General features: G+C 54.9%; 1 protein-coding gene across 1 annotated transcript in view; it reads right to left on the reverse strand.

The window, feature by feature from the left end:
* Window positions 1-403: 403 nt before the first annotated feature.
* The window catches only part of WDR90 (WD repeat domain 90), a gene marked incomplete at both ends in the record, with an annotated part of 26,548 nt that continues 532 nt past the window's right edge, over window positions 404-26,419 (reverse strand). The window contains 34 exons of the mRNA XM_009078855.1: window positions 404-488; window positions 881-1,000; window positions 2,030-2,164; window positions 2,974-3,104; window positions 3,555-3,735; window positions 3,810-3,932; window positions 4,490-4,661; window positions 5,511-5,622; window positions 6,079-6,247; window positions 6,516-6,706; window positions 7,854-8,013; window positions 8,826-8,947; window positions 9,446-9,548; window positions 11,579-11,715; window positions 12,707-12,744; window positions 12,825-12,958; window positions 13,449-13,577; window positions 13,845-14,006; window positions 14,368-14,498; window positions 14,969-15,099; window positions 15,620-15,759; window positions 16,165-16,400; window positions 16,900-17,041; window positions 18,260-18,362; window positions 19,082-19,234; window positions 19,634-19,752; window positions 20,477-20,534; window positions 20,768-20,913; window positions 21,004-21,114; window positions 22,088-22,156; window positions 22,822-23,052; window positions 23,822-23,885; window positions 24,420-24,543; window positions 25,693-25,854. Of these exons, the coding sequence (XP_009077103.1) occupies window positions 404-488; window positions 881-1,000; window positions 2,030-2,164; window positions 2,974-3,104; window positions 3,555-3,735; window positions 3,810-3,932; window positions 4,490-4,661; window positions 5,511-5,622; window positions 6,079-6,247; window positions 6,516-6,706; window positions 7,854-8,013; window positions 8,826-8,947; window positions 9,446-9,548; window positions 11,579-11,715; window positions 12,707-12,744; window positions 12,825-12,958; window positions 13,449-13,577; window positions 13,845-14,006; window positions 14,368-14,498; window positions 14,969-15,099; window positions 15,620-15,759; window positions 16,165-16,400; window positions 16,900-17,041; window positions 18,260-18,362; window positions 19,082-19,234; window positions 19,634-19,752; window positions 20,477-20,534; window positions 20,768-20,913; window positions 21,004-21,114; window positions 22,088-22,156; window positions 22,822-23,052; window positions 23,822-23,885; window positions 24,420-24,543; window positions 25,693-25,854 (4,524 nt within the window). The remainder of the gene's footprint in view (window positions 489-880; window positions 1,001-2,029; window positions 2,165-2,973; window positions 3,105-3,554; window positions 3,736-3,809; window positions 3,933-4,489; window positions 4,662-5,510; window positions 5,623-6,078; window positions 6,248-6,515; window positions 6,707-7,853; window positions 8,014-8,825; window positions 8,948-9,445; window positions 9,549-11,578; window positions 11,716-12,706; window positions 12,745-12,824; window positions 12,959-13,448; window positions 13,578-13,844; window positions 14,007-14,367; window positions 14,499-14,968; window positions 15,100-15,619; window positions 15,760-16,164; window positions 16,401-16,899; window positions 17,042-18,259; window positions 18,363-19,081; window positions 19,235-19,633; window positions 19,753-20,476; window positions 20,535-20,767; window positions 20,914-21,003; window positions 21,115-22,087; window positions 22,157-22,821; window positions 23,053-23,821; window positions 23,886-24,419; window positions 24,544-25,692; window positions 25,855-26,419) is intronic.

Here is a 26,419-nt window from a genome sequence, read left to right on the forward strand (position 1 = left end):
AGCCTCACACGGGGTCTGTCCCTGCCACGAGCACCACTCCCTGTCACCCCCAGAGCCTCTCCCCGGGGCTCATCCCTGCCAAACACTCCCTGTCCCCCATAGAGCCTCTCCACGGGGTCTGTCCCTGCCATGAGCACCACTCCCTGTCACCCCCACAGTCCCTCCCCGGGATCTGTCCCTGCCACGAGCACCATTCCCTGTCACCCCCACATCCTATCCATGGGGCTTGTCCCGGTTACCCCCAGACCCTCACACAATCTAGTCCCTGCCAGGACTGTAGCTCCCAAAGACTGAGGTGTGTGCATGTCTCTTGTTTAAAGGAACAAGGACACTTGTTTCCCTGCCCTGGTAGCAGAAGGGGAGATCCCTCCCCAGGGAAGCACCCAGGCCCCCCAGTACTCACCCCCGAAGCCAAGAGCCATGCAGGGTGCTGCAGGGGACAGACTGAGTGATGTGGCAAACGCTGGCAAGGAGATCTTCCTGACTACCTGCATCACAGCAAGAGAAACACTGACACCTTAGGAGTGGGAAGCAGGAGACCAGAGCTGTGCAGTGACAGTGGTTAGGAGGAGCTGACACACAGCACCTCTCAGAGCCTGGAAACCTGCCAAAGGCATCCAGGAGACTTGGCTCAACAGTGCAGGGAGCATTAGTGCTCCTGGAAGCAGAGCCTTCCCCTCCAGTGGGATCCAGCAGCAGGGCCTGGCTGCCTGCCCAGGCATAGCCCCAGGCAGGGACAGGGCTCTGCTCTCACCTGAGACTTTCCAAGATGAAAACCTGTTCCCTGAGCAGATCCCTGAGCCCAGCCCACCTCTCCTGCCTCAGGCTGACACTCGGGGCAGCACTGTCTCCCCCACGGCCAGTGGCAGGGCACAGGTACCTGTTTCTTGTGCAGACTGTAGAACAAAGCTTCCTGCTGCATCCCAAAGCCCACGTAGACCAGGACACCATGTTCCCAAGGGCAAAATGCAGCCAGGCTGGGTGGAAGGCTGTCAAGACCCTGGGGAGGGAAACCAAGGGCAAGAAAACAGGCTGAATTCTCCATCTCAACCCAACACAGTGGGGGACTAAAGGAGGGACATCCTGGGCTGCAGAGTCTGAGATTAGTATGGTGGAGGCTGTTTGTTCCTTCTTGCATTTCCATCTCAGATGTGCTCATGGAAGGCAAGGAGCAACCACAGCCTGCCAGGGAAACCTGAAGCAAATTGTTCAGTGTTGTAGGAGAAGGACACATGAGGGTCCAACAGGTTGATTTCCACTGAGATATTACTGGGCTTGAAGGTGGGATTGGGTCACAGATTGATTTAACACAAGAAAATAGGGCCCAGAAGATAGTTCTTGAGTAGTGGGTGCAAGATCAAACCTTCTCACCATGTGGAGAGCTGCAGAGCTTCCTTCCAGAAGAAATCCATTGTTTTGGAAACAAACAGAAGTACTGATAGAACCCAACTGCTGTATGGACCCAGAGGGTGTGAGGCTGAGGCCTCTTGCCCCCCAAATAGACCCAGCTCCCTCCTGCCTGCCAGTGGCTCCTGTCCCAGGGACCATCTCCACACCCTCCTCCCTTCCTAGCAGGTGTCCTGCTGCCGAAACCTCACCCCTGGGTTGGAGCCAGCGAGCAGCACAGACACACAGGGCTGAGCACTTGGCTCTGTGAACCTGTCACCAGGCTCCTGGCTCAGAATATTGATGCTCCTTGGAAGTGTCAGCGTTAGCAGCACGCTCATAATTAGATCTCCCTCCCTCCTGCATACTGTGCTCACAGCTGCCTGTGCTGGCACAGGGGCGTCAGCTCTTTGCAGGTGCAGCTTTGGGCTCCTCATGCTTAAAAGTCAATGCTGCAGGGCCCTTTGGCACTGCCACAACTCCTTGTGACACGCACAAAGGTGTGTTGAGAAGATGCTCTACGAGCGGCACTAACGGAGATGACTTTCCTAAGCACACATTCCCTTTCAGAGCCCTGTGCATCTTTCCTCCAGCTCTTCTGGTGCCAAGCCCCACGGCAGGGGCTGGCAGGTGCCAGGCTCACCTCAGGGCTGGTGGGAGCTGGGAAGCTGAGCCAGTCCAGGAGCTCACACTTGTCCTTGAGCCAGTCGGAGGCCCAGACGCTGAGCCGCCGGTCCGAGCTGGTGGCCAGCCACAGCTCACCCCCCTCCACCCCGAACTCGTGGTACTGGAACACAAACACAAGGCTGTCACTTGGCAGGTACAGAGGCTCGGAAGGAAGGTGACACTGGAGAGTGGGGCAGGAGTTTGTGGGAACACAGGCTTTGTGTTTAGGGGGCCAGTGCCAGGATTAACCCCCATTTGTGGCTGCCTCAACCCTGGCAGTTCCAGAGCAACCTGGGCTAGTGGAAATTGTCCGAGCCCAGGGCAAGGAGGTGGAACTGGATGAGCTTTAAGATCCCTTCCAACCCAACCTCTAGCCTGAATGACAGTTCTCTGGGACACCCTCTGGATCTGCACATCTCCTAGGGGAGTTCTTTCCCACACTGTGTTCCCTAACAATGTCCTTCACCTAAAACCAAGGAGGATCTCCTCAGTCTAAAATTCCCAGGGAACACAGCCTTGTGGCATGATTTTAAAGCCTGAGAACTTAGGGAACATTACTCCCATTTCTGCTGTGCAAAGGAAAAAGACTTTCCATGCAGAGGAGGAGAAGGGAGGTGCCAAGCCCATCCTGCTGCTGCACAACCAGGTCTTTTTAGCTCCACGGAGGGACAGTACAGCAGGCCAGGCTGTGAGGAGCTACATGGGGAAAGCACACTGAGCCTGTTTTGGGAGGCACAGCCTCACTCAGGTTGCACCTGCAACACTGTGGCTTTACTCCACTGAATATATCCCTGGAAAAACTGATCAGAAGCTACTGAGGGGATGAGGGAAGGATCCTGAAGAGGAAAAGCAAGGGACAAGGAATCAAACTGGCTGTCACAGCTGTGCAGGGACATGGGGACTCAGTTCCTGAGGTCTCACCTGCTTCCTGGTGCACTGGAGAGCAGTGATGGGGGAGCCTTTGTGGTCAGCCAGGACACAGAGAGTCACCCCAGTGCAAGGGCTGCTGACAGCCACCAGCCCATCCTTGTCCCCCGATAAGATAATTTCTCCTGTGGGCAGAGGAGGGGAAAGAATGGAACAGTTCTTGCAGGAGAAGAAAAAGCCCAGAGGAGAAAGGTTCAAGATGATGGGATTTAGGTGTCCTGAAACACTGTGAAACACTAGAAACATCCCAGTCTAGGGCTGAGTGAGCTGAGCTGTCTCAGACACACCCATTAAACTTCCATAGCAAAGAAGAGCCACAGTAGATCATAAGCAGGAGGGCACAAAGCTGCTTGTTGTACCACAACCCCTTTGCTATCCCTTTGCAATACACCTCAGGGTCCCATTTGCCACCTGCTCAGCTGGCAGAGCCACCACAGCTCCCTGGGACAAGTTGTGTGGCTCTCCCTGGCCCCAGGGTGTTGGGCAGGTGGCCAGGACAGAGCTGAAGGTCAGGGGAACCCAGGCACACCCAAGCTGTGTCCCCTGAGGCCACATGTCACCCCAGGCAGCCTCACCATCCGTGGAGTAGGTGATAGCTGTCAGTGCAGCAGTGTGGGGATGCATCTTCAGCTCCATCTCAGTCCTGGACACACTGAACACGCGGACGGTGCCGTCGCTGTATCCTGCCACCACGTGCTGGCTCTCAGCTCCCCAGGCCACCATGGGACATGGCTTCCAGGCCAGGCACTGGCAGCTCTGTGAGGCAACCAGAGACCCAGTGACACACTGAACACTTAGCCCAGAGGGGTTAATGCAGCACAAACACTGACCTGGTTGAGCACCTGGAACTGCACCACCAGCTCTGTGCTGTCCAGAGCCCAGATCCTCACGCTGCCATCCTCCCCACACGTGGCACAGTGAGCCTCATCAGGGCTGAAACACACTTCAGTCACCTGCAGCCAGCAATAGGGTGGGGAAGAGGGGCTTGATAGGTGCCACAGCCCCAGAGCACATCAGCCCCTCTCACCTCCTGGGACCCCAATCATGGGAGGCACCAGACAAGGTGGAACATAAACGACGGTGCTTCGGTTTTGGGCTTAACTTTTGGGCTGATAGGACAAGAAATGGCCTCAAGTTGTGCCAGGGGAGGTTTAGATTGGGTATTTGGAAAACCTTCTTCACTGAAAGGATGGCAAAGCACTGGAATGGGCTGCCAAGGGCAGTGGTAGAGTCACCATCCCTGGAATTGTTCCAAAAATGAGTGGATGTGGCACCTGGGGACATGGTTTAGTGGTGAACATGGTGGTGGTCCTGGGTTGATGGGTAGACTTGATCTTAAAGATCTTCTCCAACCTTAACAGTCATGGAAAATGGGAAACCTAACCCCAGAAGTAGGACCAAGCACTGTGCCCCACAAGCTGATGTCAAATACCTTCTACCCTTTTTTTTCTGTAGCATAAAAACAGCCCAAAGCGACAGCAGCACTCAGAGCCAGCCCAGCACCCCTGACCTTGTTCTTGTGGCCACTGATGAGTCTGATGCTTGTGCTCTCTGTCCAGTTGATGTACCACAGTGTTCCTGCTGTGGTGCCCACAATTCCCATTTCCAGAGAGTCATCGAAGGCTGCACTGACTATCGTCCCATCGAGGGTGATCTCGTGTTCCAGCAGGACTGAACTGGACCTGCAGGAAAGGAGGATAGGAGGTCTGACTCAGGGGTTGGAACAGCCACTCTGTCTCGTTTACACACAATTTTCTAGAGACCCCAGTCCTGTGTTTGGGGTGAAATAGTTCAATGACAGTGACTCCCACTGCACCGGGAGAGCTGGGAATGTCCAGCCTGGAGAGGAGAAGGCTCCACAGGGAGACCTTAGAGCCCCTTTCAGTGCCTAAAGGGGCTCCAGGAGAGCTGCAGAGGGACTTGGGACAAGGGATGGAGGGATAGGACACAGGGAATGGCTTCCCACTGCCAGAGGGCAGGGACAGGTGGGATATTGGGAAGGAATTCCTCCCTGTGAGGTGCTGAGGCACTGGCACAGGTTGCCCAGGGAAGCTGTGGCTGCTCCATCCCTGGGAGTGTTCCAGGCCAGGTTGGATGGGGCTTGGAGCAACCTGGGCTGGTGGGAGGTGTCCCTGCCCATAGCAGGGATGGGAGGATCTTTGAGGTCCTTCCAACCCAAACCAGTTTGGTATTTTATGATTTGCACTGCAACCATCTTCTATGGGAAAGAAAGAAAACAGGGGATGCAATAGTGGGAGAGAACAAAGGCAATTTATTTGCACCAATTCTCCCAAAGGAATTCCTACAAACCAAACTTCAGGTATGGTAAACTCCACCCACTTCCAGTACTAAGAGGGTTCAGCTACCTGTGGCAAAAACTCTCAAAAGATGCAGACAGAAAGACTCAGCAGTCACAGGGTGGAGAGGGAAAGCCAAGGATGAAGAGCACAGGAGCAGTGTGATGTCTGCCTGTGAAAAGCCACCTCAGACAGGTCCTGAGAGCTGCCAGGTGAGGGGACACAAGCTCCTACCTGGCCTCAGGCCCCTTCAGCCTCAGCTCCTGCACGGTGGCCACTGCCCACAGGCGGATGCGCTTCATGTTGCTGCCACTCACCAGCCTGTTGTGCCCACACACCAGCACCCCTGGGGCACAGAGGAACAAAGGGCACCTGTGAATACCCACTCACCCCAGGTGTGCTCCTGACAGCACTGATGCCTGTGGGCAGGGCACTGGGGAGGCCCCTACAGCCCAACACCCAGTGTTTTCACAGACTCGGGGTCTGCAGGGGCACTGGAACAGGCTGCCCAGGGCAGTGGTGGCCCTGGAAGTGCTCAAAAAGCACGTGGATGTGGTTGTTAGGGACACGGTTAGTGGTGGCCTTGGCAGGGCTGGGGGAATGGCTGGACTCGATCATCTTAAGAGACCTTTTCCAACCTAACTGATTCCATGAGGTGAACCCCCAGGAAACCCAAGACCCTGAGGAAACCCAGGTCACAGATGCACTGCCACCCCACACAGGAAACTGGTTTGGGGAGCACAGCTGAAGTCAGAGGTCTGTGAGCTCAGGGCTCTCGCTCCCACACGTTCCCTGCACCCACCGATCTCGCCCTCGTCGGCCTCCCACGTCATGAAGCAGCAGTTTGTCTCGGTGTCCCACACACAGATCTGGCCTGAGTTGGTGCCGCTGTAGAGGAGAGTGTCAGCACCATAGCAGAGAGAGGTGAGTTCCACCGGCCCCAGCATGGCCGGGGCAGGGGCTCGATGAACCTGCCAGGGCACACAAACCACCAGTGTCAAAGAAAACCAGGTGCTTATCTCCATTGGGGAAAAAAACATCCTTCTCCCCTCGATTCATGCAGTTAACACCTCAAATACAACAACAAACCACTCACAGCCAACCAACTTAACCTCTGTATGGGAAATCATCAGCTCTTGCAGAGCTTTGGGGGCAGAGCTTCCACCGTCCTCACCAGGGGCTTGGAAGAGAAGGCAGAGATGCTAAAGATGAATTTTGCAAGGCACACCAGGGGTTTACCTTGAGGCAGAGAGCAGCTCCCTGCTGCTCCAACAACCAGAACATCAGTGCTCCCCTCCCCACGCAGGCCAGGTCTTGGTGACACACAGGGCTGAAAGCCACATCGTGCACTGGCTCTGAGACACGAGTGGACAGCAGGAGCTCCCGAGTGTAGATGTTCCACAGAGCCATGGTCTGGTCACTGTAGTCCCCTGAGGAGAACAGCAAAGACTTGAGGAGGAACTCTGCAGCCTTGGAACGCTCACAAGCACCCACCCTGCACCCAGGCTGTGTCACTGCCTGGTCCAGCTGTTGGGAGACAACTTCCCAGACACAATTCCAGGCATGGACACAACTCCCAGTGATGGATTCTGGGCCAAGTCAAGCACAGACAGACCTGGCCCAGCACTCTGTGCTGGAGGTGGCAGCAAGCCTGTCCCAGCAGTGGGTGTGCAGCTGGTGTTGGGTGACTGGGATTTCCACAGGCATAGCAGCTTTCCAGCTCCTTCCACATCATTAGAGGCTACTGCACACCTCATGCCCCACACAGGCCCCTCAGGGCCATTGGGCACTCAGGGCTAACCACAGGACTGAATAAGAGAGGGATGTCACTGTTGCTGAGGTCACAGCGGAGGTGGGAGCTAACCTGAATGGGTCCCACTGTAGCTGGGAGGGAGCAGAAGGCACAGGCCTTGGTGATGGCAAAATTCCCAGGCTCTCAGGCAACTCTGGAGGACAGTGCTTTCCTGCTGCCTCTCCCAGGCTTCACAAGCTCAGTGCAGACTTTCAGCTTTTTCCTTCCCTGCAGCCCAGGCCATAGCTGGAGGAGGAAAGCTCCTCTCCCACGCTGCTCCGTGGAGAGCACAAAGCTCTCTCCAGCAAAACTTGCTTTTTTTTCCCCAAGGACAGCCTCCCCTGCTCCACAGGTCCCTCTCATGCAAAACAAGAACTTCCTAATCACATGTTGTCCTTTAAATGTTCCCTGCCTAAACAAAACAGACAGCTTGAATGTCCAGCTTGTGCTGGCATGGTTGCCTGGCAGGAGGCTCACAGTTGGAGCCTGGCTCCTTCCAACTCCACCTCAGCAGCAATAACAAGTGCAGAACGAGGCTTTTCCCTTTGGACACTATATATAGTAACCACAAACCTTTTACATGGGGTTTAAGAAGCACTAGTGAGTCAGAAGAAAGCTGTAACTGCTGCATTATCCACTGTCCCAAGGCTCCCACACAAGAGCTTCATACCCAAAACTCTGCCACATCTGGGCAGATGCTTTGTGCTAACAGCACCTGCCTCCCATGCTCTGTGTGCTGCAGGGTGCAGCCGTGCAGCCACAGCTGGTATTACAGGGGTGCTCACCTATGGTGACAAGGAATCTGTCATCCCTAGAGAAAGCCATGGCTTGTACTTGTGTCTCGTGCTGGAAGAGCTGTGCTGTGCAGGCTCCATCCTGGACATTCCAGATGCAGATCTGACAATGGGAGCCTCCATCCATCTTCCCCGAGGCAGAGGCAAGAACCTAACAAACACTGTGCTGTCACTGAGAGCTTGGTACGTAACTAAACACTCATTAGTCATAGCAATTTTAGTCCCAAATTGTTGTGATGTGGTTGTCAAATGGAGAATTCTCTGGGAACAACCATCAGCTGATGGCAGGAGGGAATGGGAGCATCACCCTGAGGAAGGGAGCAGCCTTCACAGAATCCCACAATCACTGAGGTTGGAAAAGACCTCCACGATCACTGAGTCCAACCAGTGACCATCACCACCTTGCCAATTAGACCAGAGCTCTGAGTGCCATGTCCAGTCATTGCCTGAACACCTCCAGGGACGGTGACTCCACCACCTCCCTGGGCAGTGCCAATGGTTGACAGCCCTTCCTGCAAAGGAATTCTTCCTGATGTCCATCCTGATGACCCACCCTGGCACAGCTTGAGGCTGTATCCTCTTCTCCTGTCCCTTGTTCCCTGGGAGCAGAGCCTGACCCCACTTGGCTGCACCTCCTGCCAGGGAGTTGGAGAGAGCAAAGCAAGAAGGTTCCCCCTGAGCCTCCTTTCATTCCAGCTGAGCCTCCACAGCTCCTTCAGCTGCTCCTTATCAGACTTGTGCTCCAGACCCTTGTCCAGCTCTGCTCCCTTCCCTGGACACATTCCAGCCCCTCACTTAGGTAGAGTACAACCACACTGAGCCACCACAAGGGACAGGTAGGCTCCAAAATCACTTCCATAGCCTCCACACAGCAGGCAGAAGGAGGAACAGTCGAATGGGATTTCAGTCTGTGGCACCCTGACAGAGCCAGGCCCAGCCTGGGGCAGCAGGATTCTCTCCTACCTGGGCATCGTGGCTGAGGGTGAGTGTGGAGATCTCCTCAGCGTGGCCCAGCCAGTGGCTCTGTGACCCTGAGTGCAGGTCCTCGACCACGATGACGCAGCCACACGAGTAGGCGAAGAAGCCTAGGCAGAGGGGGAGGAGGAGATGGGATGTTTTCACGGGAAGGATTCACATCCAGCCCCCACCACAACCTACATGGAAAATTCCATGATTCATTAATCCAGCTGACTCTTCCACACAGTTTGTCAGCAGCAGGTTGGGAGTGGGATAAAATCTCACTTCCCCTCACCTGAGCAAAGCAAAGCTGTTGGGAACTGCTCCAGCTGGAGAAAAGAGGCAGGATGGGCTCTGTGAGAGCTTCCCTTCTGCCCTATCCACTCAACAGCTGAAGCCTGAGTCTACCCCAGCAACCAGTGCTTCCCATTACATCAACAAAGAAGAGTTAATGGATTTCAGCAACACAAAGAACCTCTGTGTTCAAGCAAAAATCCCATCCCAACCTTCCACTAGCCCAGGATGCTCCAAGGCCTTCTAAGCTGGCCTTGAACACTTCCAGGGATGGGGCAGGCTCAGCTTCTCCAGGCCACACATCCCACCCCTCCAGAGCATCCCCACTTTACCTGTGTCCGGGCTCCACACCATGTTCCCTCTGCCATTCCCATTGTAGCCGATCACTGCTTTCAGCTTCAAGAGCTCACTGCCTGCTTGAGAAGCCAAGAAACTCTGCAAGAGAAAGAGGCTCTGGCTCTAGGATTGTCTGGTCAGGTGCATCAGTACCCAGGCAGGAAAAAGCCTCTGTGCAAGCACAACCCCCCAACACAGATCCATGCCGATGCCCACACAGCTCCATACCCCTAAATGCACACTTCTACACACAAGAGAGATGCTGCCCCTCAAGAGCCAGGCACAGATGCTTTCAGCTGGCATACAGAACAGGCTGGCAGCAACTGCCCAGCCAAGGAGCTGGAAAAGAGCTCCATGGCATTTGGTGACTGGGGGACGTCAACATTTCACCAGGAAGAGCTGAGGGGGGAAATGCTGCCCGGTGTGGGGACAGAGAACTGGGGGCGCAGGTTGGAGGTAGCTCGGGGCAAGGCTGAGTTCAGTTTGTGCTTTGTTCCTGCTGTGTTTGTTCACAGAGCAGGAGCTGTGCTGTGCCTCTCTCCGTGCTCCATGATGTGCCTTCCCCAGCCTGTGCTGCCAACGCAGCTGCTCGCAAACACGGGCACGCTGTGAATCACTCCATTGCTCACTCCTTTTCACTCTCAATAGCACATGCCATTTCCACTCCTTCTGAATAAAAATGTATGCAGATTTGGTAAACACAAAGAGAGTTGAGCACAACTCACTTTTTCCTAGTCTGAGTAGAGCTGCATGTAGAGGAGATCAGGGAATTAATGCTAGGATCTCTCACTGAACATCAGCCCAGGGGGTTATTTCCCAAATAGCTTTCAAAGAGAGAACAGAATGGAAACAATCTGGGAGATCCACCTACCCCAGCCCCAAAATGCCAGTCCTCCACCTGCCCAGGTAACCAGCCCTGGCACAACTCTCACCTGAGGGAGCACAGATGCCTTGAAGCGAGGAGTGAAATGCCGATAGGAATCTGGGCGGACGGAGCACTGGGAGTTGGGAGTTTTGCTCTCCTCCCTGGGTTCTGCCACGCAAAGAAAATTATACCTATGGGATGCTGCCCCTGGTTTGGGAACAGCACCCAGGCTGTGGCTGGCTGTCCATTCAGGTGCTGTGTGTGTGCCCACACACGAGGCAAAAATCAGACTGCAGCGTCACACACAGCACATCCTGAGCTGGAAGGGACCCCCAAAGATCGGAGTCCAACTCCTGTCCCTGCACAGACACCCCAACAATCCACCCTGTGCCTGAGAGCATTGGCCAAACACTCCCTGAGCTCTGTCAGGCTTGGGGCTGTGCCCACTGCCCTGGGGAGCTGTTCAGTGCCCAAACACCTCTGGGGGAACAGCCTTGTCCTGATACCCAGCCTAAACCATCCCTGACACAGCTACAGCTATTCCCTCAGCTCCTGTCACTGTCACAGAGAGCAGAGAGCAGTGCTGCTCCTCTGCTACTCCTTCCTCATGCTCCTACATGACCCCAGCTGTCCAGGAGCAAAGGAATAACATCCATCTCCCCCCCCACCTGAGAACAGCCAATGGGCACCCACGCCATGTGCTGCAGAACCACAAGCCCCACAGCTCCAGGTCTGTAGGAAGAGCAGCAGTTTTATGCTGAGGCTTTCCAACAAGCCCTGCCAGGGCTGAGTGCTGGCAGCTGCCTGCTCCTGGCAGCTCTCCATGCCCCACTGCAGCTCCAGGGCTCTGCAGCTATTAATAGAGACAGGGGGAGTTGAATTGCAGCTGGATTTCATGGAACATGTCACTTAGAGATGATACTGGCTCCAAGCTGAGGAGAGGCTTCTGGTGTGCCTCGAGCAGGAAAAGAGCCAGCAAAACGAGCAGTTTTGGGGACAATGTGAGCTTCCCTCAACACTGCCTTCCCTGGCTAGGTCATGCCCAAGGGAAAAGCCCTGAGGGACACGTTGCTGCGCCTTGTCTCACGCTTGGAGCACACGTCTGGGTCTCCTGGACCACATTAATTATAAGTTCTCTTTAATTTTGCAGGGACAGGCCCAGCTGCCACGCAGGCCTGCACACCCTGTGCCCCAGCCAGGCTGGGTCTACCCCTGATTTACCACTGGCTGATTCTCCAGGAGCTGTTGGACTCTCCTGCCTCACTCTGGACCTCACAACTAGCTCCTCGGTCCCGTCTGACTCCACCACAAGGACTGAAGCATCTTTGTCTCCATTTGACACCATCCTGCTGCTGCCTGGTGGATCTGCTTCCTCCTCTTTGTCTGACTCGGAGGAAATACCTGGAGAGAAAGATCTGTGGGAGGATGGAGCCATCCATGTCCTTCAGGGCCACTTCATGTGTGCCCAGCCCTTTGTTTTCTGGCAGTGCCATTTCTCTGCTCTGTGGAACAGCCCAGCTGTTAGGTTAGAGGGAAAGTAGAAAATTTCTATTGGGAATGGCCAATGAGGTGTTTACCATAGCCCTCAGAGAAGATGTGCCAGCAGCTCAGTGTTTGGGGGGCAGAGGATAAAGGGGTGCTGAACCTCAGCACCTCTGGGCCTTGTCCGGCTTGGGGGAAAGAATTGCAGACTGCTCTGGCAGTCTGTGGGAAGGGACCATGAGCAGGGATGGCTCCCAGGCTGCTGCTAAGCTAAGCAAGGAGCTTTTCCTAAAACAAGGCTAATTTTCCCCTTTCCTGCAAGCAGTTGCTCTTACTTTGACATCCTGCTTGGTGGGCAGAGCTGACATCCAGGCACGGTGGTGAGGACAGCAATGGAATAGGCACTGTCTGCCTAGGGGTCTCAGAGACATCCTTGGGCTTGTCAGGGCTGTCTGCTGGGAAAAGAAAAGGTTTTGTGCAACTTCCTTCACCCCTCAGCTCCTCTCATCCTCCTGGATTGATAGGGATACCTCCAAGGTCATCTCTCCAGCTTCCTCCTATGCAGGGGAAGTCACTTCTCCTCTGCCTTTCAAGCAAGAGAGGAACAGAGAGAGAAAGAAAGACATTGAGGGTAGGGAAAAAGAAGACAGATGAGAAGCAGGGAAGGTAGAGGGCAAAAGCTGACAGACCTACCAGAAAACCCAGAGCAGCTCTACTCACAACATGCCCTCATTGGCAGACTCCCTCTGTCAGGTGCTAATTAACTGGAGACTGTCCCTTGGGGTTAATTACCTGGTTCACCCCTGCCAGGTGACTCCCTCAGGGGAGGCGCCAAACCCCCCAATCCCTACCCTCTGGAAGAGCTTCCAGCCTGGCAGGCAGCACCACCTGTGGGAGCAGGTAAACTCACCTGGTCCTGACAGCAGAGCAGACGTGGGGGAACATGCCCTGGAAAGGTCAGGAGATTGGTGTTAGAGCGAGTGGGGATGGACAAGCAGGGCAGGCAGTGCCCAGCACCCTGCACTGACCTGGTTGGGGAACACCTCTGTGCAGGGGGAGCTAGGAAATCCCAGAGGAAGATGGCATCCCCCACGCTGATGACGTGCCTCTGGTCAGGGGTGAAGGCCACCTGGCGCACGGGCTCCGAGTGGCCGATGTACACCTGGGGGAGAGCACACCTTGAGCTGCTCCAGCATCACACCTGTCCTGCTGGGATGGGGCTCACTTTACTCCCTGCCCTGCACAGCCAGTGGCCAGGGTGGACAAGCCTCAGCAGAAAACCCAGAGGAGGATCTACCACACTCTGTACCACACCAACCCAGGGCCGACCTTCAACACACTCATCTGGGGAAGGAAGGAGAAGCTGAAAACCCCAAGGTCCTATCCTACCTCTGAAGCCCTGGGAGAATCATTTTCTTCTCCAGAAGGCCCTGTGCCTAGCACAGAGGTATCACATACTCTTGTCCTTCACAGAGGACTCACTGTGCCCAGTGCTAGGCATTATCACCGTGTGGGAATGGGGCTGCATTTCTCTGCTAGGCAAACTGGGACTGGGGACACTGGGCCAAGTCACACAGAGGCCATTTGCTGCCCTTTTCTCCAGGGATTCAGAAATGCACCACCAAGCCCTTCCCTCCCTCTGGGGGCAGTACCTGGGAGTTGACATGGAAGCGCATCCGATAGTCCCACACTTTGATAACCTTGTCACCAGCAGTGAGCAGGTACTGCCCATCCCTGCTCAGTGCCAAGGAGGAACAGGACAGCTTGTGCACAGGGCACACCTGAGGATGAGAAGAGGCACCAGCAGCATTAACTGAGCTAACTCATGTCCTTATTTACAGTTCAGCAAGAGAAGAGGAGTGTGGAGAACAGGACAAGCTCAGGCTCACCCTGAGCACGACCACACCAGGATAACTACAAGGTTCCCATTGTGTTTCTTTGAAGCCTGTGAGCTCCAGCATCAGCTTTTCTCTCCTTTAGCCTCCCACAGTGACGTGAAGTGCCCAAACCCCACAGGAGCCCTCAGAGGATGAGCTGTAGTGTCCTACCTCTCGCACCACTCGTCCTGTTTTCGCATCAAGCACAAGGATTTTACAGGATGAAGTGGACACCAGGAGCTCTCCTCGAGGCACAGGGGCAAAGCACACCCTCACTGCAGAGTCCAAGGCTGTGCTGTGCATGTCCAGGGTGCTGATGTCCACCTTCAGCAGCTGTGGAACAGGGAGCTATTGAGCAAACACTGCAGGAGCCTCAGGATTGCTCTCATGCTGCTAACATGAGGCTTCAGAGCACCCCAGACCCTTCCTTTCCCAGCTGAAGGTCCAGGCAGTGTCCCAGCTACCACCTTCCTGGAGGGAAATGAAGCCAGAGGAGCAGAAACCTTGGCTTTGTTGTTTCTGCCTCACAGAATGGAAACCAAACCTGCCTGCAAGCTCCCTGCTCTGCAGGGAAGGACCTCTCCAGCACTGCTGGTGCCCAACACCCTGGAGCAACCCGTGGAATTTCCTCTCCCACCCACAGCACCCTGAGCACTCACTGCCCTCCCCAGGAACAAGGGGACCCCTTGGGTACCTCATCGAGGGAGCAGGCCTCCATCACAGTCACCACATGCTTGGAGGGACCCACAAAGGCCAGGAGCTGGCTGTCCCCACTGACCACCAGTGCATCCAGGCCACTCCCAGCATCCTGGGCCACCACATTGCCTGGGGGACACAGCAAGGGAGTGAGAAGAGACAGGCAGAGCCCACACCACAGCCAGCGGCTCTCTGACAGAGCTGCTGAGCAGCAACTGCAGCTTCTGCTGCCTCTGAACCAGCCCTGGTTAAAATTCTGGCCTCAGAAAGAAGCAACCGGTGTCATAGGAGAAGCTACAGATTTTATCTATTGAAACTCTGCTGTCTGTCCCTGGAACGTGACCAGGCACTGAACATGGTTTCAGAGCAGAGTCAATAGCTGCAGCACTGACACCAGACTTGGGGGATTTTGAACCAATTCCCTGATCTCTCTGAGCCCCTCTTCCTTCTCCTGCACACTGCTTGGGGCAGGATCCTCCCCTTTGCACAATATTGCACTGTACAAAAACCAGAGCTCCCTTCCCTGCCCAAGCTCGTGCTAGAATGTGTTAGAATGTCTGTGCTAATGAAGGAAAGGAGAGATAACCCCAGAACCTTACCCAGGACTCTCAGGACGTGGCTTTTCTGTGCCACACAGCTGTACAGAGCCAGAGCTCCCTGCAAACAGGAGCTGAACATGAAATTGCCATCTGGAGAGAAGGTCAGCCCAGTGATTGCCGTGCTGTGCTGCCTGAGAGAAGGCAGAAAACATGGGAAAGGGAAGAGAAAAGCAAACACAGAGGAAACAGAAGTGATGTTGAGTGCAACGTGGTGAAGAACCCAGGAGAAAATTAATCAGGAGCAGAGCAGGACCCCACCATGCTCACAACTGCAGCAGCCCAGGACAGCTAACACTGCAACCCATCAGAAAACTGAGCAGCAAGCACAGCACTCCAGCCTGGATGGGACCTGCTCCTCTTCCTTTGCAGCACCCTCTGCTTCCCACACCAAAGCTCCTTCCCACTTTTTCCCTGGGAAGTCAGAAGGAAAGCCATGCATGCTGGGATTTCACCCCCTGGAGCCTCAGCACAGTGGGCTCTGCTCCCTTGGCAGTTTGCTGACCACACCAAGCTGTGTGGGGCAGCCACAGCTGGAGGGAAGGGCTGGGACACCCAGAGGGACCTGGACGTCCATGACCATCATGACCATCGCTGAGGCTCTTGGCAGGACTCCTAGTCAGAGCCAGCACAGTTCCCCCTGCCAACACTCACCTGTGCTCCAGCAGGAGCTCGGATGCAGCCAGGCTGAAGGTTCTCACTGTCCCACTGGAGAAGCCACAGGCCAGGAGCTGCTGGCTCGGGTGGAAGGCCACGGCACACGGCGTCTCCCCCGCAGCCGCGAAGTCGTACAGCTGTGGGGAAGGGACACCACAGGCAGGAAGCTGTTAGAGCTGAGCTGGGAGCCAGACCCAACAACTCAACAGCATCAGACCTCCACGAGTCTGCCCCTGATCCTGCCTGGATGGATTGAAAGCCCAGTGAAGTCCTGGGTCATTGGGCATTGTTATGTTTTGTTTAAACAGCAATATTCCAAAGCTGGAGGGAAAGCAAATAGTTTTAACAATAGCTCCAGAAGGTACTGCAAAGTATGCATTAAGCTAAAACTCCCAGAACTCCATACTTCCAAAGGATTTCTTACCCCTCATGCTTCAGGGAGGACTTAAGGGCTCTTGAACTGTGGAGCTTTGATAATTAGACCAGAGACCCAGAAGACTATGAATAAATGTGAGACACCTCCTGCCTCTCATGTCCCCTACCTGCTGCATGGAGACAAGGTCCCAGACCCGGATGGTATTGTCCTGGGACACTGTTGCTATCTGCTTCCAAACCCCCTCCACTGAGAAGCCCAGGACAGTGTCCTCGTGGGAGCGCATGAGGGTGTTGTAGTCCCGGGACTGGGTGTCCAGGTAGCCCAGATTCCCAGCAGCTGTGGTGCACAAGGCTTTGTGGCTGTCTGGGCTGATGCAGACAGAACTCACTGGAGCCTCGAGCTCTGGGGAAAGACACAGGAGTCAGCAGTTTCCCTGGGAAAGGAGCAGCAGCAGCTGGGACACAGCTACCAAGCCAGGTTCACATTTACTAAGGCAATGCCCACAGGAATGAGCATCCCAAGACCAAGGGCTGAACTCTTGCAGGTGTGAGTTTAGTGACAGGTCAGTCTCCACCCCTGCTAAACTCCCCTGGTGATTGCTTCAAGGAGTCAAGAACTGCTTAATTCTCTCCTAATTCTGCATGGACAGATGAGCCATGGGTACAAGAACACAGAAATCAGGACTGAAAGTCTGCTCCCTGCCAGGAAATCCTGCCTTTCTCCTAGGAGTTACAAGAGTGAACATGAATGATTGCCACTGAAGACTTCCAGGGCAGCCAGCCCTGGAGACAGCACACATCGAAGATGCCTTCACTCATGAGCACTGCTGTGGCAGTGCAGCTCTGCACGTGTGGCAGGAGGAGATGTGGAACTCAGCAACACCACTCCCAGCTCTGCTCACCTGCCTCAAAGACAACTGCTGAGAAGTCCAGTGGCCACAGCCGCAGGTAGCCATCCTCTGAGCCCACGGCACACAAAGTTGAGGAGATGCTGATGCAGTTTATGGCAATGCCAGGGCCTGAAAAGCCAAAACATGACACCACCTTGCAGAGATGAAACAAGAAAACAGCCTGAGGAGTGCCCCATCCCAGAGCTGAGCTCAGTGCTGCACCCACATCCGTGACTGACTGGAGCCTCGGGAGGAGCAGGAACCCCATAGGGACTGACAGAACACCCTGAAGGGTCTGAGCCCTCTCAGGGCTCAAAACTCCTCTTTGGCTTGGTGAAACTCTTGCCAAACACAGAAAATCCCTAACCTTTGTTAAACCCTGCCATATTATTGCCTCAAACTGGATCCTGTAGCAAGCAATGTCCTAATTAACTGCCCGAGATACAAACCCATTTCCATGTCCCAAACCCTCTGCAGAAGGGAGAGAGAACACACAGCTACACACATTGGGATTTTTTGACTCATAGAATCATTATGGCTGGAAAAGCTCATCAAGTCCAACCATTCCCCAGCACTGCCAAGGCACCATTGACCATGTCCCCAAGTGCCACATCCACGTGGCTTTGAAACCCCTCCAGGAATGGTGACTCCAGCCCTGCCCTGGGCAGCTGTGCCAGTGCCTGACCACTCTCTCAGGGAGCAAATGTTTCCTAATACCCAACCTGAGCCTCCCTTGCCCATCAAGGAATTTCCCCCCATATCCAGTCTAACAGGTATAAAACCCACTTCTCAGAGCCCTGGGGGGAATGACCAGGAGGACCCAAGGCCATGGTAGGCCTCTCCTCGCCCATGCTGTAACTGTGGTTACATACCTCTCCAAGGGCATGCTCTGGATTAATTAGCTCATTTTGCCAAAGCAAACTATGCACTGAGTTTCAAGCTATCAGAGCAATCACACTTGAAAGTGAATTCTTCCTGCAGCTAATGGCAGAGCTGAGGGCTGGACTGCTAAGTGTACAGCTACAAAGACTCCCCAAATGCTCTGCTAGGGCTGAATAATGAAAAAAATCCCCAAATTCCTCTTTTTATTGGCCTGCTTAGTTCTTTTTCCATCTCTCCATTAAGCCTCCCATCAGCAAATGAAGACTTTGTTTCATGTTTCTAAAAGTAGTGTTTCTCTGAAAGTGCAATCAGCATTTAAAATGCTAAAATCTTCCTTAAAATGCCACTTTGCTGTACTAAGGAAGATTATTTGCAGCCCTTAAGAGGCAAAGAGCTAGCAATGATCTAATCGACCCAAAATAAGCCTCAGCAGTAGGTGAAGGGCTGATGTGTGCCCTGGAGTGGGTGCTGTGCTCCCACCTGAGCCTGCCTGGCACTGCCCATCCCGCGCGGGCAGCAGGCGCCGTGCGCTCCGCACGCACAGCTTCTCACAGTCCACTTCCAGCACGTGGCCACTCCTGCTGCACACAAAGCTGAGGGGAACCAGCAGAGACACCTGGGGTTAGTGAAAAAACCAGCTTGGTTTGCCTGTTAAACTGCTTTGCCTATGGAAAGCAATCCTGGTTCACAATCGTGGAACGGGTCAACCAGCGTCTGTGTGTGCCATGTGCTACCCCACACGTCTCCAGCCAGGCCAGAGCTTCCTGTGGGGTTTCCTGACCCTTAACACCCAAAAGAGCTAAAAGCTTGGCAAAGACGCCAGAAAGGAGCTTCTCTCTGCCACAAAGGGAAGCCAGAGCCAGCAGCTCTGCCCTTGTGGGATCATATGTGGCTTTGATGGTTAAAATGAAACACCACCATCAGTGTATGTGTGCTGGATGCAAGAGGTGTGCAACACTCTCCTCCAGCTGCCATGGAAAGCTTCAGGTGGGGAGAGTGCCTAAACATGGCAAGGCATCAGTATGGGGAGAGATTCCCTAAACATGGCAAAACATCAGTATGGGAAGAGTAAACATGGCAAAACATCATTTTGGGGAGATGAAAGAGCCATTCCTTGGGCTGCTCTGTAAGCAGCCAAATCTGTTTTGGGAAGTGAAGTGTGCTGAGGAGGGGAGAGGCTCCAGCTCCAGGCAGCACCTGTACTTTGCAGGGAACAGCCAAGCAGAACACTGTGGAGAAGGGGGAAGGAGGATGCTGAGCAGGGGGAGCTGCAGAGCTCCCTCCTGGGGACGGTGACAGTGACACCCCTTACAGCATGCAGTCCTTGGGATCCTGGTGCCCCTCGTCGAAGGCCAGGCCGGTGAATTCCAGGGAGTGGTACTCGCCCAGACTGACGGGACAGGAGCGCAGTGCTCCGCTCCGCACCCGCCACAGCCGGACGCTGTCCCGGCCACACGACACCATCCTGCAAAAGGGTGGCAGGAGACATGGTGTGAGGATCAGGGCAGAGCACCCTTGGTGAACAGGGAGTGTCTCAAGGCCACCTGACAGCAAGGACTGGGAGCAGGAACAACAAGGGGATGGCTGCAGCACCACCGTTCCCCCTGCAGCCCTTCCCAGAATCATGGAATAGTTTGGGTTGAAGGGACCTTAAAGCTCATCCCATCCCACTCCTGCCACGGGCAGGGACACCTCCCACCAGCCTAGTGTGCTCCCAGTCCCATCCAACCTGGCCTGGAACACTCCCAGGGATGGAGCAGCCACAGCTTCTCTGGGCAACCTGTGCCAGTGCCTCAGCACCTCACAGGGAGGAATTTCCTCCCAATATCTAGGAATCAATGCTCTTGTTTTCTTTGCACACTACCTGGTATCATCAAAAGAAGCAATCTTCAGGGCCTGGATGTCCACATCCGTGTGTGCTTTGGCCAGCATGGTCACCTGTCCACCACAGGTCACCTGAGCAGTGTTCCACACCACCAGTATCTAAAGCATGAAAACACCATGAAGAGCTGCTCAAAGCCTTGGCAGCAGAAGAGCTTTTCATCCAGCAGCTGCTCCAGAGCTGGGCACAAAGTATTGATAATGGAGCTGGAGCAGGGGAAATAAAACCTCTTGCACAGAGGGTTTAGGACAGTCCAACAGCTTGGCAAAGCCTCGTGGCAATATCCTTGCCTGGCATTCATAATTATAGGTTCTAAATCCCAGGACTGCCTGGCAACAGGGCTCACACTTGGAAAGAAAAGCCAGAGAGGAGTGGGAACTCTGCCTGCTGGGATATAGGAACTGCACCTGGGCTGAGCCAGGCTGCAGGAACAGGAGTGTCCACTGCCCTGGCTATCCAGCACTCCAGTGCAGGTCCATGTGCCCACAGTGCCCATCCCCAGTGGGCAGGAGCCAAACCTCCCACCAGAGCAGGTTGCTCAAGGCTTTATCCAACTTGAAATGAACACTGCCAGGGTTGGGGCAGCCACAGCCTCCCTGGGCAACCTGTGCTTTTAATTTGTTCACTTGCAGCTGAGGAACACATGTGAGAACAGCCACAAGTATCAGGCAGAGAGAAAGGACCTTCCAGGCAGCTAACAAGAAAGGAGTCTCCCTCAAGAACATGGCAAGGAAAGCTCAGAGCAGAGTTTTGTATGCAAAATAGCTCCAGAACTTGGGAGAACAGCCATCTCAGGGGAAGCTCTGAGCCCAAGGCAGCTCTCACCGTTTTGCCGTGCCCGTCCTTCCCGACACCACACAGAACAGCTCCACTGTGGGAAAGGCTGCAAGGAGAGGCACCTGGTGAGACACAGTTCCCTGCACCCCAAGAGCATCCCATAAAGGGGGACAAGGACAGGGAGACAGCAAGACCTGAGGGCTAAGCTCAGGAGGGAGCTGGCAGCGCATCCAGGCCAGCAGGTCTCAGTGACTCTAACTCATCCCTGGTTTATCACGCAGGGATAACATGGAAAAGCTGCTGTGCTGCAACACACAGCTACAGCCAGCTGCAACCCACCTGAGGGCCCAGAGGGAGTGGGTATGGGTTCTGAAGACGGAGAGGCAGGTGCCCGTGGGGAAGTGCCAGAGGCGCCCGAGGCCGCGTGGCCCAGCCTCGGCCGAGGCCAGCAGGGCACTGCTCCCGTCCAGCGCCAGCGCCGACACCTGTGGGGAGCACCAGGTGAGGACCTCGGGGACAGCTGGGCCCAGGGGGCCTGGGGGGCAAAGACAGAGCTTTGTAAGGCTGACACTCACCTTATCCGTGTGGCCAAGGAAGAACCTCTGCTGGCCAGTCTGGAGCTGCAGGGCCACAACCACAGCATGGCAGGGATACACCACAGCAGTGCTGTCCTGTGTCCACAGAGCCTGCAGCACCCACACAGGAGGGACAGAGCTCCACTAGGGCCCCAGCTCCAGGCACAGGCTTCTTCCCCATCCCTGGGAGTGTTCCAGGCCAGCCTGGATGGGGCTTGGAGCACCCTGGGCTAGTGGAAGGTGTCCCTGCCCATGGCAGGGGTGGAATGAGATGAGCTTTAAGGTCCCTTCCCTGCTACATGAACAGCAGACCCAAGGAAAATTATGTTGCTGGCAGAGACTTGAATTGGCCGAACCAAAACTACTCTTTCTTTACCCTGTCACAGGCCACAAGCAAGGCCCAGTGCCCCATGGAAACAACACTCAGCCCTTCCTCTCCAGCCTGCTACACACTGCTCAGATTTTAATGTGCTAAAAAGTTGTGATAGCTGGAGAAGAGATTGGAGCACACGTCTGATGAGGAGAGGCTGAGGGAGCTGTGGGGGCTCAGCCTGGAGAAAAGGAGGCTCAGGGGGAATCTTCTCACTCTCTCCAACTTCCTGACAGGAGGTGCAGCCAGGTGGGGTCAGGCTCTGCTCCCGGGGAACAAGGGACAGGACTCAAGTTGTGCCAGGGGAGGTTTGGGGAGGTTTAGATTGGATATTGGGAAAAATTTCTTCACTGAAAGGGCAGCCAAGAACTGGAACAAGCTGCCCAGGGAAGTGATGGAATCACTGACCCTGGAACCACATGGTTTACTGGTGGGCTTGAGACATGGTTATTGGTGACCTTAGTGCTGGGGGAATGGCTAGACTTGATGACCTCAGAGAGCTTTTGCAACCTGTGATGCTATGTAGAAAGCCCCATAATTTCTAATTCACCTTCAGAACAGCAGAGAACACGTGCATGAACACACACTCGTGCCCATCTGCTTTGGGGTCATTTCCCACACCAAGAAATGCTGCATTCCATTTCCTGCCTCCAAAAATCAATACCTTGGCCACAAGATGACAGATCCACTCCCCCAACCACCCGAGCTACTCACCCATTTGGTGCTGCAGCCTCCAAAGCCAATAATCATTCTCAGCTTCAGGATGGGATCTGGTAAGAGCCTCTGGAAAAAAACAGACAGCACCACCATGCTTAGAGCCAGGCTGAGAATCCCCCACGGTGCCCCCGTGCTCACTTCTCTCTGAAGCACAGGGGCAGCTTTGGGGCTTTCCTGGCAGAGGGGACAATGTGAAGTATTAAACCTGGCAGAGTCAAACCTGGCAGGCAGGAGGAGCTGGGGTTTCTTGGTGTTAAGCAGCTCTCCCACCCAGCCCTTCCCAGAGCCCAGAGAGCTGGGGCTGTGCAGGAATCATGGAATGGTTTGGTTTGGAAGAGACCTTAAAGCTCATCTCATTCCAACCCTTGCCATGGGCAGAGACACCTTTCATCAGCCCAGATTGCTCCAAGCCCCATCCAGGCTGGCCTGGAACACTCCCAGGGCTGTCCTCCTGCCCTGCAGGGTGGGGCTCACCTGTGGGATGGCACACCTGGGCCAGAGCCCTTCCCAGACAGACTCTGGACAGATGTAAACGTGTTACTGGCTTAGGGTCAGCACATTTGAACACTGGGTCCCTCTTTCAAAGCAAGTAAGGTACTAGTGGAAAGCAGAACTGCTAGCCTGAAAAAATAACACCTTTTGGACTCTGCAACTCCAGCCTCAACCCTGCATTCCCTCTCTCACTTCTGGGCTCACCTTGGGCTGTTGTGAGCCCTCAGCACTTCACCCACCTCCTGTGAGCCAGCAGGGATAACTCGGATGGTCTGCCCGTCCCTCTGATGGGCACAGACGTGGGTGCCACCATCACTGCCTGACAGTGGCTGCCCAGGGTCCCCAGCATTGTGCAGCCTCTGGCTCTCCTGCAGCTCTGGCTCCCCAGCAGTCACAGCTCGTAGAGGGCCTGGGGTTGCCAGGTGAACCTCAGGGATGGTGCTCGTGATGACAGGACTCCGGTGTGGCACCTGGGAAGGCAGAAAGGCTCAGACAGAGCTCTCCTTTGTACACTGTAATAAAGAGAGGTTGTGCTCCCCCCTTTCTCTCTCTCACAGCCTGAGGATGGGTTGCCCCAGTCACTCTCCAAACCCACACCACCACACTGGTAAGCCAGTCTGAGCACCAGCTCCCACGTCACCACTGGTGGGAACAGGGAAATCAGGATGAGGGCAGCTGCCTGCAGTGCTGGCAATCCCAGCTCCACACACAGCTCTGCTCCGCGAGGGCACTGGTCACATTCTTTAGGCTACAGTCCTCATTTCCCATCTACAATTTGAAGACAATGTGCTGCCTCCACTGAGACAGGGAGGATGGATGTCTGGAAATTTCAAGGTGCTTGGCACATCTCTTGTCTCCGTGCTGCACTACACTGAACCCCCGAGGTAATAACCACAGGGCTGTGGTCACCAAACCATGCCCAGATCAAGGCTCTGACCTGCCCGGATCAGCTGCCAACAGCTACAAACAGTTTCTGTGTCTTTAATCAAGACACTGATGTAGGGAAGAACATCATGGGAAGCAGAAAGGAAGGAGCTGCAGCCTCCTCCGTGGTGCACTTACAGCTTTGGGCCTTGTTCTGTGCTGGCTGAGGGACAGTTGGTCACGGACTGCCCTGGTGAGCGTCACTGCCCGGGGTGGCTGGCGGCTGAGCTCCTCACCTGGGCAGCACGAGGGGCATCCCAGGGCACCCCCCAGGCTGGCACAGCCTTGGCTGCTGCCCCCAGCACTCCCCCCTGCCGCAGGAGTGGGACACCTCTTCTGGATGGAGCTGTGCAGCAGCTTGGGCCCCTCGGATGGGAACCTGAGCGAAATCGGAGCAAGTGTCACGGAGCAAGTGGCACTGGCACCCAGGAATCCCTCTGGGCACCCAACAATCCCACTTGGTAACTCAGGCCTGGCACAAAAGCCCCTTCACTGGCTCCTCTAAGATTCCCCTTTTGCCCCATCTTGCCCCAAATATCGGCATAGCAAAGGCAGATGGTACTAAAGGATAGATGTGTTAATGCCCTGTGAGGGGGGTGAGACACTGGCACAGGTTGCCCAGGGAGGCTGTGGCTGCCCCAACCCTGGCAGTGTTCATTCCAGGCTGGATGAAGCCTTGAGCAACCTGCTCTGGTGGGAGGTGTCCCTGCCCAGGGCAGGGGGTTGGGGCCGGGTGATCTCTAAGGTCCAGTCCAGCCCCTTAGCAATCTCTGAATCAATCTATGACACCTAAACGGAGCTGAGGACACCAAACACCCCTGGAGCCCCAGGTTCAACTAGATCTGTCATTCCTTAAGTGGTGCCACACATCCTGCCCTCCCCCACGAGCAGGCAGCTCTGGGAGCAGCTGTACCTGATGTAGTCGTAGAGGTCATGCCACTTCTTTCCCCTGGGCACAGGGAATGCCATTTCCCGCGGGAAGGGAGAGACCCCTCGGCAGGCCAGGTCAGCGTGCCGGGCCTCAGAGAAGGACACACCTGCAGCAAAGGGACATACAGACAGGGAGCAATCCAGGCCTGTGGAGATGGCTGAAATCACATTCCCTGTGGGACACGGGCACAAACTACTTTGAGAACACATGAGAAACAAAGCTCATGAGCCTGAGGTGTGTAACAAACCAACACAGCTTGGCAGAGGTGTATTCCTGAAACCCTCAACCTCCCAAGGGCCCAGAGCAGAAATCCTTGGATTTGAGGTATGAACACCCAAGATTCACTTAGTTTCTGTTCAGTGACTCTGCACTTTCCCATGACTTGTGTTAAGGCTCTTTCCCCATTTTCTTATTTCCTTTCAGTAAAACCACTGAAGTCTTCAAGATACAACAAGTTTCTGGAATCTCAGAGGAGCCTCTATAACTTCCTGCTCACTGATGCTTTCCAGGTCAGGCAGAATTCCAGCACACACAAAAAAAGCAGAAACAAAGGGCTTGACCAAAGTATATATATCTGGCATGCTGAGCAGGTGGATAGAAAAAGCAGGTTGGAAGGTTTTTGACACAAAAGCAGCACAGGCTCTTCCAGCAGATAAAAGCACAGCTCTAGGTAAAGTGAGGTTGGTGACATCTTTCATTTCCCACCTCATTCCCCCCAAAAAATTCTAACATTGGTAAGATATTTAACTTTGCTCTTTACATTCACTTTTACAGCTGGAAAATGAAAGCACACTGTCCTCCAGAGGCTGGGAGACTGTATTCCATTCCAGTGCCTAAAGGGGCTCCAGGAGAGGTGCAGAGAGACTTTGGACAAGGGTCTGGAGTGACAGGACAAGGGGGAATGGCTTCCCCCTGCCAGAGGGCAGGGACAGATTGGATACTGGGAAGAAATCCCTCCCTGTGAGGTGCTGAGGCACTGGCACAGGTAGCCCAGAGAAGCTGTGGCTGCTCCATCCCTGGGAGTGTTCCAGGCCAGGTTGGACAGGGCTTGGAGCAACCTGGGCTGGTGGGAGGTGTCCCTGCCCACATGGAAACTTATTGTACCAAGGATTTTGCCCTTCCTATTCTTATCGTCCAGCAAGGGCAGCCCAGTGCCCTTCCAAAAGCTCAGCTTTGAACCCCCACAGGTTCCCCCCAAGGTTGGGCTGGAGTCTCAGGAGGAACCAGAGGCCACTCCGAGGTCCCAGCTCCTCACCTGGGACAAACACCAAATCACTGGTGCAGAGGTTCCTCACGAGCAGGTTGGAGCAGAGTTTGACACCCTTCAGGTGGCTGTAGCGGCGGTTGAGGTACAGGGAGTGGATGGAGGGGAGGTCCAGCACCAGGCAGGTCCAGCGCACGTCTGCAGGGGCTGCTCCTGGGGGGAGAGCAGCAGGTGGGAAAGACGCTACAGACACGGACTGTGGACCTTGCTGGATGGGAAAGACAAGATTCACGTGGTTCACTGAGAAGTATTTACCATGCAAGATTCCCACCAGGACTGTGCCAAGTGGGAGATGGGAAACACACCTTGTAGCTCAGTACTGCAGTACAGGGGTGGGGAAGGACAGACAGGCAGCCCCATGGGCTCATGCCCAGCCTGACACTGCATCCCACTGCTCAGGAGAACAGGGATGGGGACAGCCTGGGAGCTACAGCTCCAACCTTCTGGCTGTGGAGGGGCTCCTGCTCAGGCCCACCACTCTTAGCATCATGGAATGGTTTGGGGAGGAAGGAACCATAAAGCCTATCTTGTTCCACCCCTGCCACGGGCAGGGACACCTTCCACCAGCCCAGGTGGCTCCAAGCCCTGTCCAGCCTGGCCTGGAACACTCCCAAGGATGGGGCAGCTGCAGCTTCTCCTCACCATCCTCGCAGGCACCGAATCAAGTTCTGAGCTCAGTTTATTTCCCAACGGTTTATTTGGTGGCAGTGCCCCAGCC

This window comes from Acanthisitta chloris, unplaced genomic scaffold, assembly GCF_000695815.1.
Source record: "Acanthisitta chloris isolate BGI_N310 unplaced genomic scaffold, ASM69581v1 scaffold12857, whole genome shotgun sequence".
NCBI lineage: Eukaryota > Metazoa > Chordata > Aves > Passeriformes > Acanthisittidae > Acanthisitta > Acanthisitta chloris.